This window comes from Canis aureus, chromosome 35 (assembly GCF_053574225.1).
Source record: "Canis aureus isolate CA01 chromosome 35, VMU_Caureus_v.1.0, whole genome shotgun sequence".
In the NCBI taxonomy this organism is placed as follows: Eukaryota; Metazoa; Chordata; class Mammalia; order Carnivora; family Canidae; genus Canis; species Canis aureus.
In genome coordinates this window covers 14246040-14263825 of record NC_135645.1, presented here as the reverse complement: position 1 = coordinate 14263825, position 17786 = coordinate 14246040, and the positions used below count along the sequence as shown (strand labels likewise).

Here is a 17786-nt window from a genome sequence, read left to right as displayed (position 1 = left end):
ATGGTTTTACTTACCAATGAATACTTTTAAAAACTAAATGAGAGGTATTAATATTTTTCCATAGAATTTTGTATTCCAAATAATGTCTATCATGTAAGAAGAAGAAAATATCCATTCAGCACCAGATCCCCTCCAATAAGAGAAATGAACAATTCTTTTAAATATCTTTATGACTTAAGGCTTCAATAACAACTCACGAATAGGCAAAAGTTTGCTATTTATTTAATTTTGGAAGAACACGGAAAGAAAAAGGCAAGGAATGTAGGCAGTGTGGAAAAACTTCTTTACGTAGCTGGCCACTTGTGGCTTTAACAGCTGCAGGGGAAACTGGCTGGGGCTAAGGTTACGTATTTCTGTTCAGTAAGGGTATCCATGGTGGTAACTCTCATGATGACGGTAGTCATCCTGGTAACCATCCTGGTATCCTTGATGGTAGCTATGGTAACCGTAGCCTGCGTACTCGTCTTCTGGGCAGCGCATCCCCAGTGATTGCTGAATGGCCATTTCCTGTCTCCGGAGTTGCATCGAATCAATTAAGTCATACACAATCACCATGGACCACATTGGGGAAGGATACCAGGATTTGACATTTCCATCTTTTCCAACTAGAAGCATGGAGAAGTACTCTGGGCTCACTTGAAAATAGTTCCGGATATCTTTCACCAAATGGGCTGGTATGTCTTCTCGCTCCACAACAGAACTCCCTAGAAAGGGTTAGAAAAGCTGTTGTTAGTGGATTGAAGAGTCAGCCCTCAAGCAAACATCAAAATGAGAACAAGTCACTCTGAGAATAGAGAGAGGAGGACCCATGAGTCTGTTCCCTTTGGTTCAAAATCCATATAAAGAAGGTTGCTGAGTTTTTCCACTACAAATTAAACATCCCACATGTTCTGCAACATTATTAGCGTCAAATGTTAGGTGACAGGATGTTTATTCTATAGGGAATGTTATGAAATATAAAACCAGTCCTTTAATTCAGTTCTGGCAAGATCAACTTGTTTCAAGTTTGTCACAAACAAAGATTATATTGTTTATATTTTCTAAGTTTAGTTCCAATTAGCTTAGTTACTTCTTTGCAAATATGGCTTTCCTTTTGATACTTTTTATTATAACAAAAAGCTTATTTCACTGTCAAGGAGTGAAATACCAATTATGAAGATGTGGATAAATGTATTTAAACTATTATGGTCAGCAAAAAGAAGAAGAGGAAGGGGGAAGGTGCTGACACTTTCTGTGCCAGCGAGTTTATGCACATTATCTCTTGTGAACATCTTGATCTTGGAAGGAAGGACTGTTTGCTTTCTGAAAACTTGAGTCACTACTCATTTTCTTTCAGCTTCTCTGAGCTTTTCAGCATTTATCCTCATGTATTGAAAGGGAATCAGTAAGATATGACCCATGTGCTTCATAAAATTATTCTGGGAATTAAATGAAATGGTATAGATAAAAATTATCTATGTAAATTATAAAGTCCTATGCAGACAAAAAGCAGTATTCTACTTAAGGAAATGGGTATTTTTACTGTCACTTATGAATGATTTTATATCAAAAACAATATTAGTGATTGTACTTTATTTCCTGCTTGTTTACATACACACACACACACACACACAAGGTGGGGTGGACTGAGTGAACTGTGTTCATCTTACAGGTAACACCCACTGCTTGCATGCAGTTTAATATAATTTAATTGAACTTAACCAGTAGTTCATACTATTTTAAAATAATAGCACTTTACCATTAATTGGGAATAGTTCTAACACTCCCCCAACTTCCTCTCCAACCCCTAAAAGCTTCAGAATGGTTATGTGGCGCAGACCTGAAAGAAAAAAGGAAGCCACAGAATCAGTAAGTCCTCTTTTACCTCCAGAGGCCGACATCTGACAGTTAGAAATCACTACATTAAAAAGATTATAGAACATAACCTGGTTAGGTAAAATAATCCATTTCTTTCCATAAAAAAAAAAAAGAGTAATTAAATACTTTTAAAACCTTGAAAAAGACCACTTGCAGATTTAGAATTAACAACAGGGTCAGATGTGAATTTTCTTTTGTTTGAAGATGGAAATACAAGAATTTGCTCTTAAACTGTGGTTCTATTAAAGAAAACAAAACAAAATTGAAGCCATAGGAACATTAAAATATCTGGAATGATCTGAGCTGATTAGTGTGCTGAAAAAGAGTCATGCCTGAGGTTATAACAGCTTACACAGATAATTCAACTGTCTCTCAGAGAAAAGACAGCAGAACCCATCTACTGTGATGGCTAAAGGAATAGTTCTGGCTTTCTTGCACAAAAGTTTGTCAGCTTAAAGAGCAGGTTCTTACCACTTATTCAGAGGATTCAAAGGAGAAGCACTTAAGCAAGCACCATGTGCTTCCCACCCTCAGCTAAAGTTTCAGGAAAGGAGAGAAGGTCATGCCTTGGTAGCTTGCTGGAATTCTTTTGAGGATGAAGTACACATGAAGGGATTCCGGAGGAAAAAAATTGGAGGATGAAGGGGCTGTCAGTTCATCATATCAAGACTTCATGGCGTTAGACAAAATGCCAACCTAGTCAGGGTCATAACTTGGGACCAATAATACGAATATTGATGGTGCTTATTGTTCGGAGGAGAACTGAAAGTTGCCATGGCAGGGGCTGTCTTACGGAAGAGCTAAAATCCAAGCAAAAGGCTATTCAAAAAAAAAAAAAAGTTTGTGGTCTTTGCTTTTCTCCCAGAGAAGTGAAGCATTCTGTTCTACATGTTGTTGAGTCATGTTTTCAAGAGGAAAGATCAGGAATTTAATCATTCCTGGAAAATATGACTTGTTTACATTTCCTGTATATTACAAAAGGATTTGCTTGCACTAATGTGATTTGTGCTCTGTGTGCAGAGACGAAATGAAACCCCACTTAATAACTGTTCCAAAGGTGTCTGTGGAAAATTAACAAGCCATGATTTTATTTACATTCTTATTGTGAAGGCCCATTAACTGCTCTAAGAATTTCTGCCTTTCCTAGCAACACTGATGGCTATAAATGATTTAAAATATACTTAAAGATACAAAAAATCTTATCTGTTGATATAAAGTCTTAAATGATTAACTTTTATTAACTTTAATAAAAAAATCATGAATTTTCTAGTTGTTCTTACTTTTATGAGTTTGTTTTCTGCTTGCTTTGGAGTTACTATTTCACATCTTCAAACTGAAGTGTATTTAAAATTTACAGATATGGGGTCATAGTAAGGACCCAGGCTCTGTTAATACTTTACAAAACTTATAACCTCATCTTTGTATCAATCAAGCACAGTTTTATCTCATAAATGATTCTTCTTCCTAACAGAAGTATCAAAATAATGCTGACTCATCTGTATTCCAGTTGGGAATGGAATTCCACTTTTGAAATTGCCCTTACCTCCTTGGTTCACCATTGAATTTAGTAGTAAGTCCTATGTACTATGCATTTTCCTTTTTGCGTGTCCATATTTATTTACGGGGAACCTGGGTAGCTCAGTTGGTTGAGTGTCTGTCTTCAGCTGGGGTCATAATCCGGGATCAGCTTCCTGCTCAGGGGTGAGTCTGCTTCTCGCTCTGCTCATGCGCTCGTTCTCTCTCTCTCTCTCTCTCATATGCTCTCTCTCCCAAATAAATAAATAATCTTTAAAGTGATACTTAAGGCCACTAATAATTTAGGTAAAGAAAATATTAGTCTTCAAAACACTGAGCCGTTCACTACAAGAAAATAAATAATAAACTATGTTTCTCTTTGACCTATTTGTCCTAAAAATAAGATTCTGTTTAACAGGTCTTGCTGTATTTGGAGCCCAATGATAGACCAAAATCCTTTTTAAGGGAGTGGCAATATAGTATAGCATGCTTCCATTAATATATTAATTCTCAAAGCCATTCCTGTTTTACCAACGACATTTAATCTACTGAGAAGTACCTAGTGTTTGGACCTAAGTATTACCTAAGTAAATGATGATACCCGAGTTTTATGGTGTTGAGACAAATTTTTAAAAAAGCAAACAAACAATAAGGCATATAATACAGATCACTGAAAGTAAAGCAGTAGGTATTTTCAAACATTTCGGTGAAGAACCCAAGAGGGGAGAATATTGAGAAAAAAAAAAACACAAAAAAAGGAAAACAAAAAAACCCTCCAGTTCACTAAGGCTCCAGTCTGAAAGCAACTTTATACTCAATACAACTGAGTAAGTGTCTGGGAATCTCCAGTCTGGACTGAGGAATATTTGGATGATCTAAGCTTCTATGTTCCATTTTAGAGTTGACCAGGAAGAGAGCGGTATGGGAAAACAGTGATGACGAGGCTTCCCACTCACCAAAATTGCAGGCCTGGCCACTGAGGGCTGAGAGCTGCTGTGAATAGGCCCAGTCTTCATCATTAGGGGCAGAGATCACCAGCAACCGCCTCCTCCATCGGAACCTGGAAGGAGCAGGAGGCCGTTATTACTGCTTCAAACAATAGAGGCTTAGTGTAAGAAGGCACAGTAACTTTGGCTGTCGGGTGTTCCTGTGCCCAGAATAAAAAACACTGGCCCTTAGAAATACCTCATAGCTCCTCAAAACCATTAAATTGCATTTCCACATTTCTTGAGCTTTTCTGTTATAACTTCACGGTCTGCCTACTGTGGCATTTGCATGAAACATCAGGCATCTGGCCACCACGCCTGATGAAGTCACTTGGGGAGACACGAAGCTCTCAGATGCAATGAAGACTGGCCAAAATAGCAAGGTCTATTGTAGCCATAGAAATAGGAAAGAGGAAGGTAACTGAAGAGAACTCAAGTGCTAGTAGACTTTGCTAGGGCTTGGAGAGGATTGAGAATTGAATGTATGGACAGGAAATAGAGTAGAAAAAGAAAACAGGTGAAATTTTAAGTAGGTGACAGTGACAGAGTGACAGTGACATGAAGAAGGAAAATGGGGAAGTGGTTCAAAGGGTCAAGGAGGATTCCTGGAAAAGCAAAGCCCTGGGTATTTTTCTCCAGAGCCAGTGGTTCTTCCAGAGGCAAATGGAAGTTCTAAAATGTAGCCTACTGTCATTAGGAAAAACCAACATTATAGAGTCTTCCTGTGAAGTGGGATGGGACTACACCCAGAGCCCAGGAATTTAGCATATATGGTAAACTTGTTTCTGCTCCAGCACTGTTGGGGAGTAGAAAGAGCTTTTGTCTTGTAACCTGAGTTCGTGTTTTGTCACTGCTAACTTTTTGGGCTCCTTGAGCATGTCACTAAATTCATCCAACTCTCAATTTTTCCTTATCTCTAGAACCAAAAAGAGCATCTACTTTAAAGAGATAATAACACTAAGAATTAAAATACACCCATCAGTGTAAGTCGTCCATGGAATAGCATGGATATAGATGGTGGCTTGTTCTGTGGGCTTCTAGATATAGAACTTTGTCTATTAATAGACCTTGGACATTTGTCTATCATAATGCCATATGGTAAGTGACTCAGTCCTTACATTCGTATCATTTCATAGCTGAGTTTGTCTACACTGACAACATTAGAGGTCAATGAAGGTGCAGCCTTTTGTCTTCATTTTACAGATGGCAAAGTGGGGCTTAGAGAAGAGAGGTAATTGGCCTAACTAGTAAATCTAAGAGGTGGTACCAAAACAACAGGTTTCCCTGATTCCCAGGTCAATGGTTTCCCTAGTCTATCACCCTCAGAGATCCTGTGGTGTGGCTGACACAGTCAGGGTCCCTCGGGACATACGAAGGAGAGAGGGTATGCATCCAAGGAGTAACAGTATGGAGTTTTCTCCAATTCCACTTTCAATAGAGGCAGGGTTTTGCTTTCTGAGTTCTGCAGACAACTGTGGAGTGTTACTACACTCACTAAGCTAGAAGCCAGTTGATTCTATTCGTGACTTCTCTCCCTGTGCCCATTCTAGCCTCACAGTGAACACGAGAGTTTTCAAGCCCAAAGAAAATGGCCTCTTGAGGGAACAGTGGTTTGGGTGAATGAGAGTAAATGATAGTCTGATGAAATATAACCCCTGAATGGATGCCTGTAGCAAGGCTCGCCAAGCACTGCTTGCTGTGACATTACATTTGCTTCCTCTGCTTGTCTCTCTTCAAAGGGAAAGAAAAACTAAAATCTCCACTGAAGATAGGGAGATGAATGTATTTGGCATGGAGGAGGGGAGAGCAGTGTCTGAGACCGTCTGAGATCTCCTGGGAAAGGGAACTGCTGTTGGATCACAAACACGGTCTCCTGTACCCTCCCTGCTTCCTTAGGAGGCATGCCAGCCCAGCACTGGCCCCCCAGCCAGCATCCAAACCAGGCCAGCCTTCCTGGCCTCACACAGAGCCGTAGGGTATCCTCGAAGGAGCTATTTTGGGTGAGGTATATTTTGACTTGTTTACCTGTGTGCACGACTGAACGCTGTCCTGATTGGACAGGGACAGGATCTGAGACTCCCCGTCGCAGACACAACCAGGCGAAAGTCCTTTCCCCTAAGTAATGATTCTTTCTCCCATGGACCTTCACATTAAAGTATAAGGCTCCAGCTCATGACACTGAAGGAAATCACTTCCATAGGATGTAACAAGAGATGTCAATGCGGCCCAGATCCTTATTTCAGACCGTGTTCTCCTGTTACTTTAACTTATCAGTAAATAAAAATTCTATGAGCTGTGTGTGTGTTTGCTTCTCTCAACTGGCATTCCCAAATTAGTGCGCATTTGCCCACTCTTTGGGGCTTCTGTCTCAGAGGAACGTAATTATAGCCTGAACCAGATGAGTGTCACTACAGACCAGACTGGCTTCAGAGTCTGGTCAGCTGAAACCAGGCTGTATAGACTCACCAACAACTCAGCAAATTTGAAGGAAAATTTCCATTTGGATACTTATTTATTTATAGAACTGCTATTTAAAAAAAAATTTTTTTTTCAGTTCTCTTTGCCTGGGTTTCAATCCTGATGTGTTTACTAAATCTCCTCCTACTTCTCCTTTCATGACAAAGTTCTCGAACTAGGAGCTGAATGACTGGTCCCAGTACTACTGATAGCCAGCATTCATTGCTTACTTACTTTGTACCAGGCTGTGCACCATCATTACCTTTAGTATTGAATTTACCTTTCACCAATCTTAGGAATAGATATACTTATTATCTGCATTTTGCAAATGAGAAAACTAAAACCCGGAGAGGTTAAATAATCAGCCCAAGGTCACACAGCTAATAAGTGGAGAAATCAGGAATCAAACTCAGGGTTGTCTTACTCATGCCTTTAGGTAATACGGGATTCCACTTTAACTTTTAAGGTCAATGATAATTACTAGCAAAGTGATTCCAAGAGTTGTGACGATAAATCATACAGAGCTATAGGACATCCAAATTATAATCATGTCTATTCTGAGTATCCACAACAAATACCTGTTCCTGAAATAGTACTGAATATTAAAGCCCATAAGGCTCTGACGTCAGAAGGAAAACACACTTACGTTATCATAGTGCCCTATCCAGTACAAAAGACTTTAAATGAAAAATGTGCATACAAGTCTTAAAAATCAAAGATATGCCATTAGGATCAATAATCAACCAGAATGAGCGCTGCGAGCTTTGTGTGTGATTAACATTGAGATAATGTCAAGCCTTCTCTGTCAAGTTTTGAAACCCATGACATGGTAATTGTAAGAAGCCTGCCTGGGGATGGTAAGAAAAATCTCTTAGAATGTCTGTAGCTGCAGGTCTCAGGGCTGAAATCCTTGGCTATAAATAACAGTGAACTGGGTGGTTAACTGTCTGCTGTCAAGGATGGGCAGCCTGAGTTTATGAGATTGGTTCTGCAGATATGCTTTAGTCCTGGAAGATTTAGAACTAAGAAGAAAAAGTTTTCAAAGAATCATAATGATAATATGTATTTCTAAGAAGGATCCTGGTCTTCATGATATAGATATAGATATAGATAGATATATCATTTACGTTCTTGTGAAACTTAAGAAAATTTAGCTTAATAAAATGGCAACCTTGGAACTTTAAATTAGAATGTATAATTGAGTAATTGGCTTACATGTATGGCTTTAAGTCGAGTGCAGTTATTGCGACATCTGAGAAAACTTCAGATTCACTGTATTTATGAGATCAATGGATCATTTAATAACTCAGCAAGGTTTTGTTCATTTTTTTTGAACAATTCAAAAATATATATTAAACGTAAAATAGATGTTTGAAATAATAAGATTGTTCAATTATTGAGTTTGTAAGCAAGATCAAACCTTATTCAAAGCCCCTTAAAAGTGATAGCTTAAATGTGTTAGGTTATAAATAGAATAATAAAATTTAAAAGCCAACCTTAAAAGTTTAAGAGAGAGCTGTGGTCTTAAATCTATAACTTGGATATATTTAACACTAATTGTGAAAATCAAAAGTGAACTGCTAGGAGTGGCTCAGTCCCTTAAGTGTCTACCTTTGGCTCAGGTCGCGACCTGGTGCTCCCTGCTCAGCAGGGAGTCTGCTTCTCCCTCTCCCACTGCTCTCCTCCCCCCTATTTTTTTTTAAGATTTTATTTATTTATTCATGAGAGAGAGAGAGAGAGAGAGGCAGAGACACAGGCAGAGGGAGAAGCAGGCTCTATGCAGGGAGCCTGATGTGGGACTCGATCCAGGGACTCCAGGATCACACCCTGGGCCGAAGGCAGGTACTAAACCGCTGAGCCACCCGGGGATCCCCTCCTCCCCCTACTTGATGCTCACTTTCTCTTTCTATTTCACACTCTCTTTCTCTCAAATAAATAATTTTTTTTTTAAAGTGAACTTCTAAAGAATCTTATCTGCCAAAAGGAAGGGAGAGAGGGAGAGAGGGAGGAAGGTGGGGAAGGCAAGTAAGTAAAAAAGAAACAAGGAAGGAAAGGAAGGGAGGGAGGAAGGGAGAGAAGAAAGGGAAGGAGGAGGGCGAGGGAGAGCAGGAGAAGGAAGGAAAAGGATGAAAAACACCTCAAGGGCAACAAGTTTTATCGTCAATCTTCTAAGTCATTGAGCTTAGATCAGAAGTTGATTTTTCAGTGCCCCCAAGATTAGACAAAGAGCCATTGGCCCAGTGGTGTGTTAGAGCCCTTTCTCAGCCAAGAGAGTGGCCTGAAGGCTGAGTTGAGACTCAAGTCTTTATAAAGACATGTCCCTTCCATCTCCATTCCAGATGCTTCCGCTGCACTGAAAATTTGAATGAAGGAAGAACCTCAGGTTCCTTTCAACTCTGAAATCCTGTGGTTTTAGGGATATCTCCCTTTGCTTCACTTTGTGGCCTTCTGGGTCCAAGACTAAAAATAATTCACATTATATTTTCAAAAGGAGTATTAGATAAGAATGCAGACTTTGGGACCCAGATTTTCCTGGGGCCACTGAGTCTTAGAGTTGACACTAGTTCAGTGATAACAGAAAGTTAGTTACTTGATCTCCATTAGCCTCACCTGTCCCATTTACAACACAACAGTAGTTACAGTATTCAGATCCTAGGTTGTTGTAAAGATTAAACTCTGGAAGGAAAATGAGGTGCTTGGCTTAAAGGTGAGCATACAAAAAATGATCCCTTGGGGTACCAGGATGGCTCAGCTAGGTATCTAACTCTTGGTTTTGGCTCAGATCATGATCTCAGGGTCATGAGATGGAGCCCCCTATTTGGCTCCATGCTGGGCATGGAGCTGCTTAAGATTCTCTCTCTCCCTTTCCCTCTGCCCACTCCCACCTCCAAGCCCCCTGACCTGCCCTCGTGTGCACTCTCTCTCTCAAAAAAAAAAAAAAAGTGATCTCAGCAACCCTGGGATGGGGTCAGGGCTACTTGCTAATATTCTTACTTATGGGTGAGATTTTTAAGGCAGGTTAATTGAGAAACATAGAGAAATCAACATAGCTAGTAAATTGCAGACCCAAAACTTGGATGAACAAGTCCTATACCTGTTACATACACATCATGAGGTTCTCTTTTAAGAGACCCAAGCATCCTGAATCTAGAGGAATTCAAATGATCTATCTACTTACTAAGCATAGAATTTCTTGATTCTCCAACTCACATATGGAGACGATGCTTTATAGACACAAGTAAGGAAGTTAACAGCCTCCGAGTTAATGAGCCCCAAGTAAATGCTTGCTCTGTTTCTGAAGCCTCTTGGCCACACAGTACTGCTAGTGTCGGGGGTGAGAAGGGGAGATGTTATGCTGAGATCTCTCCGTATTTATTTGTTGTGGGTGGAATTTCTGCAGCTTTGCACCTCTCAGGGCCCCAAAGGCCCTGTACAATTTTCATCCAACATGGGGGAAGGGACAGAGAAGGGAGAACGTGGAGCAATTTTTTTAAAAAACAGTCTTCTCTGTGTATTTACTGAAGTTTTCCTACAACACTTTTCGATAAACCCTATTCCCCAGGGAATCAGGGAGCTGGGTCAAGAGGATTTATCCTTTTGAAGTCCCAGAGGGCTTTTTGTTGTCTTCTGCAGAGTTAGGAGGAAGCAGAAAATCACGCAGAATGTTCCAAATCCTGCTTGGAACCAGAGGGGCCTAATAAATAAATATGTAAAATAAAAATGCTGTATGCAAAGCCCTCTAAATTCACTGATGGAATAAATGAAGCCTCACAGGTCAGAATTCTTTATTCTGTGCCCAAAAGGAGCAGAAAAGAGAGAAAAGATCTATCCAAAGCCACCAAATCAACATTCAAGCTTGGAGATGACCCCAAACTTGTGACCAAACCCTTTCAACAGGAAAAGACTAAGCCCAGTGGCCAGAGGGCTATGAAGCAGACAGACCTTTCACCAGGGAAGGTCTACACACAGATCTACTTTGTGTTTCCTTGGCCTCTTCTTTAGCTTACCCACAACACATTCCCATCTGGCTCCTCGGGGACGCCAAGGGTGGGGTACCTGGATAAGAAGTTCTCCAATGACTGCTTCTTGTCTTCCTTGCAAACAATGCCTTCCTTCTTCTGCTTTTCCATGTCTTTGATTCGGGACTGGAATGTATCGATCAAATCAAACACAGACTTCATCGAGATAGGTACCTCATAGTATTGCTGTTTAAGAAAGAATAGAAAGTATGTATATAACGCATTAGGGTATTTCTTCCCTCTGTTCAGAGGCTAGGAGGGCCCAGGAGAATTCAGGAGAACAGGGAGGAAATAAGAACCTGGAGGGTTCATTGATTTATAAATTCTTGTCTGCAAAAGTACCTCTGCTGAGGTTTTGAGGTTTAGAATCCATGAGACAACTGTCCCTTACCTTTTATGAACATTTCTTAACTGCATTTTTTTTTTATTGGAAAGGGTCTGTGCCTTCCTCATCACACTATCTTAGGTTCGCTTCTCTCTCTCTGGGACTAAACTGTTTCTTTTCACTACACAACTGGGGAGAAGGTAAGAAATGCTATAACCAACACAGAAATGGAATAAGCTGTGAAAGTATCTGACCTCAACAATAAGGGTAATTTCCCACCAGAAGGGGTGCCTGGGTGGCTCAGTGGTTGAGCATCTGCCTTTGGCTCAGGTCACGATCCCAGGGTCCTGGGATGGAGTCCCTCATTGCGTTCCCTAAAGGAAGCCTGTTTCTCCCTTTACCTATGTCTCTCTGCCTCTCTCTTTGTGTCTCTCATGAATAAATAAAATCTTTAAAAAAATTTTTTTTCCACCAGAAGGGGGACTGTCCTGTGGTCATCAGGAATCTACATAAACTCTTTGAAATTCATGGAGTCTGTTTTATTGAGCGTCACTTAAAATTAGGTCTTGTTTCTATATATAGTCTCAGAAAAAAGTTGGAATCTAACTTAAAGATAATCCAATTCAGTTTCCTGGGTCATAGCCGTCTGGACTTACAACAGCAACCTAAGATGGGTTTGGCAGCCGGCTGAGCACAGGCAGCGTAAACTAGAGAGAAGTCTGGACGTGGCTTGGAGCTATGCACCCAGTGGGAGTTCAGTAAACCAGAATGTGAAAGCTGGTAGAGACCTTCAGGCCCATCTAATCCAGCCCCTCACATTAGAGGTGAGGCAACACAAGTGAGGAAGGAGTTAATAAAAGGACCTCTCTTCAGATCCAGAAGAATACTGCAGGTTGGATCAGCTGTTCTGTTAGCCCGGGTGACCTTTTCCCTGACGATTTCTGGGTAAGCATGATATGCTAGTGGTGTACCAGAAGAGTTAAGACATCCAATCTGGAGCCCACCTGTATGGGTATGGAGTGCAATGCTAACTGGGTGAACTTGGGACTCTCTTTGTTCTTCTGTGAAATATAGATAATACTTGTTATTTATCTCAAAGGTTTGAGTCATGGATTGTAAAGGGTTGAGGTGAGTGCCTAGCATGAGGAAAGCACTTAATAAAGTTAGATATTTTGTTATTATTATGATAATTATTATTAGTGTTATTACATGGCACAGTTTTTTATGGTTCAGAACTTCTTTCCCTAAGCATGGGAGGAAAGTAGGTAGAAAACCCTACTGTCTTGTCCATGTTGGATCAGGAGGTAAACTTCCAGAGCCTTCCAAAAGAGTAGGTCTATGTTAAATCTGGCTTTCCTGAAGGAAGAAGCCAAATACTCTTCACCTTTTATCCCTTGGGCCTGGTACATGATAGCTATTCAACCGGTGTCTGATGACTGCATGGCACTGAATTTAGTCTGAGTCAAACAGTTGGGCCACAGGAGAGCATCCAACCCAGCTCTTTCCATAGACTTCATTTCTAGGTACACATTCTGTGGGGCAGCATGGAATATCGGACCCATTCTAAAGCCTTCCCAAGTATAAAGTAATTTGTGTTTATTCATATATTTAATCAGTTCATTGACAAAAAATTCCCAGAGTTGCTATTCTAAGGAGTAGAAATGTATCATCTCAAACAGAAAACTTGTACCTTGACTCTCAGGTCCACATCTGTGAGCACCATGAAGAAGTCATTGTAGGTCATTCCATACTCTTTCCTCAGCTCACCAATGAGATGCTGGTCTACCAAATCCTCATCATCCACCACTCGCATGGGTTTTTCATTATCTTAAGGCAAATGAAATGTGAATAAATATGAGTGTGACAAGACAGAAATAAGTGGGAAGTGAATGAGTGAAGGCTCTGGGTCTCCATTCTGAGTGAATTAGAACAGCTTTCATTAATTGCACACATTAACCAACATTTTGTTTAAACAAAAGTTTTACAAGTGAATAAGTAAATATAGAAATAAATGAATAAGTTAATTTTGAAAGTCCGTCTTTTACAGATGATCAAGCCCCATCTCTGCCTACCCTGGTAGTAGTGAATCAGAAGGAGCAAAGTGAGAGTGAAGGCAGCTGAGTCATCCCTGGAAGAAGACTGCCAATTTTACCCTGGGGATGAGTCACCCCACCTCAATAAGGAGTTTTTAAATCTATCTTAGTTCTAGTTATTTATTTAGTTGAGTCTAAAATCTGTATCTCTTCTTCACTTTTATTTTAGAATCACTTTGGGACTGAGTGAACTATGTCATTGCTATAGAGAAAAATAAACCTATGTTCAAACCTGGCCACAGGTTCGCTTTAGCTCCAAAAATGTAGGGCTCTTCATAATACAAATTTTGTAAGTGAATACAATTTCAAGCCAAATGTTACTAAATGGACAGAAGTTTTTAACTATTATGTATTTTTTAAAACCATGCCCTAAGAATATATTATTACAATTTGAAACGTTCTTGAAGATGTCCCCAGGTTGATGGGAAGTATGAACATGGCAACTCTATGTCCCTGGAAATACTTTTAACATTTCTGAGATGAAAATGCTACTTTCTTTCCTGACAGGTCACAGTGTTTCCCTCAACCGCACTAAAATTTTCCCCTGCAAAATAATCCCCTGTATAATAAATGTGAAAAATTAATATCAGCAAATAACTGATAGTAGATTTATTAGTGAAAAGAGTCTATCACTTACTATCAACATTGCTATTCAGTGAGTAATACCACAGCAGAAACAACCACAGTTTCACAGTTTTGTAGATACGGAGGTTACAGAGCTTGAGCATCATAGACCATTTTCCTTTTATTCTTAAAAAAAGGATGATTACAATTTAACTATTCCTTTGGTTTATGTGATTAGGATCACTGAATGTATACAAACAAGGAACTTGATTTCCCCCAAAGCAGATCAGAACTCGAGGAGAAAGAATCTGTATTCCTCCCCCAAACTGTGACAGCTCTTTGTGGAGGCGATTCAAAGGCATGGGAGCTGATAGATAGTTATGTGAGGACCAAGCACTGTCTGCAAAATGAAAAATGATACGCTTCATCCATATGAAGTTCATATAAAATATGACCTATTTTTGCTGCCATTTTTTACATTTTTGCTGCCTAATTAATTACAAAGTAATTTAAAAGAATTTCGAGATTCATGTCGGTTTTTGTTTAATATGTCTCATTGAGCAAAAAGAGCAAGTTGCTGAAGAGAATGGATAGTAGGCGTTATTCTTGGTTAAAACGATATCAAACAAAAGAAAACACATCTGCCTAGGAATAGACATTGGAAAATGTCCAGAAGGACATAGAACTGGTAACAATGGCTGCCTCTAGGGAAAGGAAAAAGTGAGGTGGAAATTTTCACTGTTTATTCCACACATATTTAAAATTTAACAAGGAACATACTTTACAATTAATAATAATAATAATAATGTAAATCATTAAAAATTAATTTAAAATATTTATAGCAGCTAAATACCCTAATACTTTACAAACCAGATTTTATCTTGACCCTAGGGATTACTATTTTTAATTCCCAACATACAGTCATTTTTACTTTTGTTCATTCAACAAATATTTTGTTGTCAGTGCTTAGTCTATGCTGGGCCCTGGATTCAGAGATCAGCAACTTGGATAGAGTTAAAGTTTCTAATTAGAATCAAAATGAGACCATTATATCTACTTAACAGAGAAAGTTACAAAAACCACTGAATGGCTGAGATGGAAGGAAGCTGGAGATTGTAGTAGATTTCAAAGATGGCCCCAATTCATCACCCCTCTCTATACCTATACCCTTTGCTCAGTAATTGCAGCTCCTTGTCAAGGTGAATGAGGTAAACTGTCCTGCCTCTTGATTCTGAGCCCATCTACACAACTTGCTTTGGCCAATGCTAGCTGATGTTGGCATGAGTGACACAGACAGAGGCTAGAATTGGACCTGTGCATTTGGGATTGCTCTTGCCTCTACTTTGGCCATGAGAAAAACATCCATACCAGCCTTCTGAAGGAAAACTTACACCAAGTAACCCTGTCCTCAGCCTGGACAGGGCTACTCCAGATCAGCCAACACCAGTTGACCCCTAAAGTGTTCAAGCCCAACTAAGATCAGCAGGACCACCCAGCCAACCAGTAGCTGACAGCAAATACATGGACCAGCCTTACCAAGACTCACCAAGCCTAGTCCAGATGAGCCAAACCCTACAGACCCGTGACTGACCGTTTAATAATTATACGCCACTGAAGTGTGCAAGTCTTCATCACAAAGCCTTACTGGGGCAAGAGAAGTGATACAGACATTATCTGGCACAACCCAGTCATGTTATTGAGAAACAATAATATAGGAAACATATGAAACAGGAACTGAAGCAGACACTGTGGCGCGCCGTCCAGATTCTACTTTCAGAAGCAAGGTCACTGTGCAGGTTAGCAGCTGACTCCCTCTCTGAAAATCATTCTCCCTAGAAAAGAGCTGCCTTTCCCCCAAGTCACACTATAACTAGGGGGCAGCCCACATTCAATGGTTGATGAGGTAGGGAGGCCGTAGATCTAAAAGATGCCCCCCCCCCCCCCACCGCCCCGGTCTCCTCCTAGAGAGCCACGCTGAAGGGTCGCTTGCATTATGATTAAAATTCCCTCTCTGTTCTCTCGTATCCTCACCTCTCACAAGGATTGTTCCTGAGAATACTTCCCAATTAACGTCACACATGCAAATCTCAGAGTCTAGAGTCTTTTTCCCAAAGGATAAACCTATCATAGAGCCCAGGAAGGAAGCAACTTGCTCAAGTTCACATTACTAGCTGGTAACAGAGTGAGGGTTAAGCCTCAGATTTAATATGACCTCGCTCTTCTCCACTGTTCTCTCTAGCTTACCAAAATAAGACCCATTCAAGGACAGAGAGGACCTAGGACCAAGATTTAAGCCAAACTTTGTTCTAACGGGATATGTCAAGAAACCAATTTCATGGTCTGGTTTCACCTTTCAACTAAAATATTTTCTGAAACATTTTGCCCTGGCATTAAAAATAAAACATTTTACACCCCCAGATTATAGGATATTTACATCCCAAATGAACATTTGTGTCGAGGAAGAGAATCTGCCCTACAAAAACAATGGAAGCACTGATCAACGGTGGCTCTAGGATGGGCACAACTCTACTGCAAGACAGCAGTTCCCCTCTGGTCCAATTCCGAGCGAGGTATGTGCTAGATGAACTCCCACCTCCGGCTGCCTACCCCTGTCCCAGGTTTCTGTTATGCTCTGCATTCTGTCTCAGCAGGGCTGAGATAGGACCGGGTGAACACGAGGTGCTCCTCAGTCTGGAAATGCAGCATAAATCTGGCAGGTTCTTGTTACATTTATCCAAGTTTTGCCAAAGCTCTACTCTTCATTCGTAAGGCTTAGAAGCAAACATTCTTTTGGATACATCCTATAAACAGTCCACATGGTCTTGATACAGCAAACAGATTCACAGATCCAGACCCATCTGGTGGGATTTGGCTATTCCACACAGCTTGTCCCTGACCTAAAATGACTGAGGAGGGACAGAAGGGGGTGTGAACCCTGTTACATACTGGCAAGGACCTGTTCTGCAAGTGGGGGCATTAGCCAGGGGTTCCAACCTTGAAGGACCTCGATTACAAAAGTCAGTGGCCAATTTCAGGTAATAAGTAGGTTCGTTCATGTATCTGTTCTTCCGTGTCTGACTACAGACAGCAATGACACTGCAGAAAAATTCAGCTTCAGCCACAACTTAGTAATCATCAACCATGTGCCAGGCATTATGTTGGAAGCTTCCATCAGTGATGGCTTCTTCTCTGTGATATCCATGGTATATTTACCCCTCCCACCCTGTCCTACCTGACTTTTAGGCATTCCATCAGTGTCCCTGAACCATGTCTCCCACTGCTTCAGGAGTTTCTTACCTCCTCCAGCGATTTTTTCAAAGCACAATCCACGGTCTACCTTCATCAAAATCACCTAGGACACTTGCTAAAATCACAATCCTTGGATCCAGACCGATTAGATAAGAGTTGCTAGGGATCCCTGGGTGGCTCAGTGGTTTGGCACCTGCCTTTGGCCCAGGGCGTGATCCTGGAGACCCGAGATCGAATCCCACGTCGGGCTCCCGGTGCATGGAGCCTGCTTCTCCCTCTGCCTGTGTCTCTGCCTCTCTCTCTCTCTCTCTCTGTTACTATCATAAATAAATAAAAATTAAAAAAAAAAAAGAGTTGCTAGTGGTGAGGCCCAGGAATCTACATTTCTTTTAAAGAGTTATTTACTTATTTTAGGGAGAGAGAGAGAGAGAATGAGCAGGAGGTGCAGCAGGAGAAGGAAAATGTCAAGCAGATTCCACACTGAGCAAAGATCCTGACTCAGGGCTCAGTCTCACAAACCTGAGATCATGACGCTGAGCACACAACTCCAGTTGAAAATGAGAGGCGGAAGCTTAACAAACTGTGTCACCCAGGCATCCCAGGAATCTGCGTTTTAGCAGGTTTTCTAGGTGACTGTTATGCTGTCTAAGAACAGAGAACAAGGACAGCATAAAATCCAAATCCTGGGCAGAGCAACCAAGGCCATTTCTGTCCTGGACTC

At 40.6% G+C, this 17786-nt stretch overlaps 2 protein-coding genes across 3 annotated transcripts in view; one reads left to right on the top strand and one right to left on the bottom strand.

Annotated features, from left to right (window-relative positions):
- Positions 1-4595, top strand: part of SLC35A5 (solute carrier family 35 member A5) — a 36004-nt gene extending 31409 nt beyond the window's left edge. Inside the window, exons 9-10 of one of the 2 annotated variants that reach the window (XR_013372489.1) lie at positions 3329-3427; positions 4272-4595. The gene's annotated coding sequence lies outside the window, so the exon portion shown is untranslated. The remainder of the gene's footprint in view (positions 1-3328; positions 3428-4271) is intronic. The other variant, XR_013372488.1, reaches the window with a different exon arrangement.
- The window catches only part of CCDC80 (coiled-coil domain containing 80), a 36002-nt gene continuing 18416 nt past the window's right edge, over positions 201-17786 (bottom strand). The window contains exons 4-8 of the mRNA XM_077884329.1: positions 12850-12986; positions 10872-11020; positions 4329-4432; positions 1739-1819; positions 201-704 (exon numbers count right to left, since the gene is read on the bottom strand). Coding sequence (XP_077740455.1) covers positions 358-704; positions 1739-1819; positions 4329-4432; positions 10872-11020; positions 12850-12986 — 818 coding nt within the window. The 3' untranslated portion in view covers positions 201-357. The remainder of the gene's footprint in view (positions 705-1738; positions 1820-4328; positions 4433-10871; positions 11021-12849; positions 12987-17786) is intronic.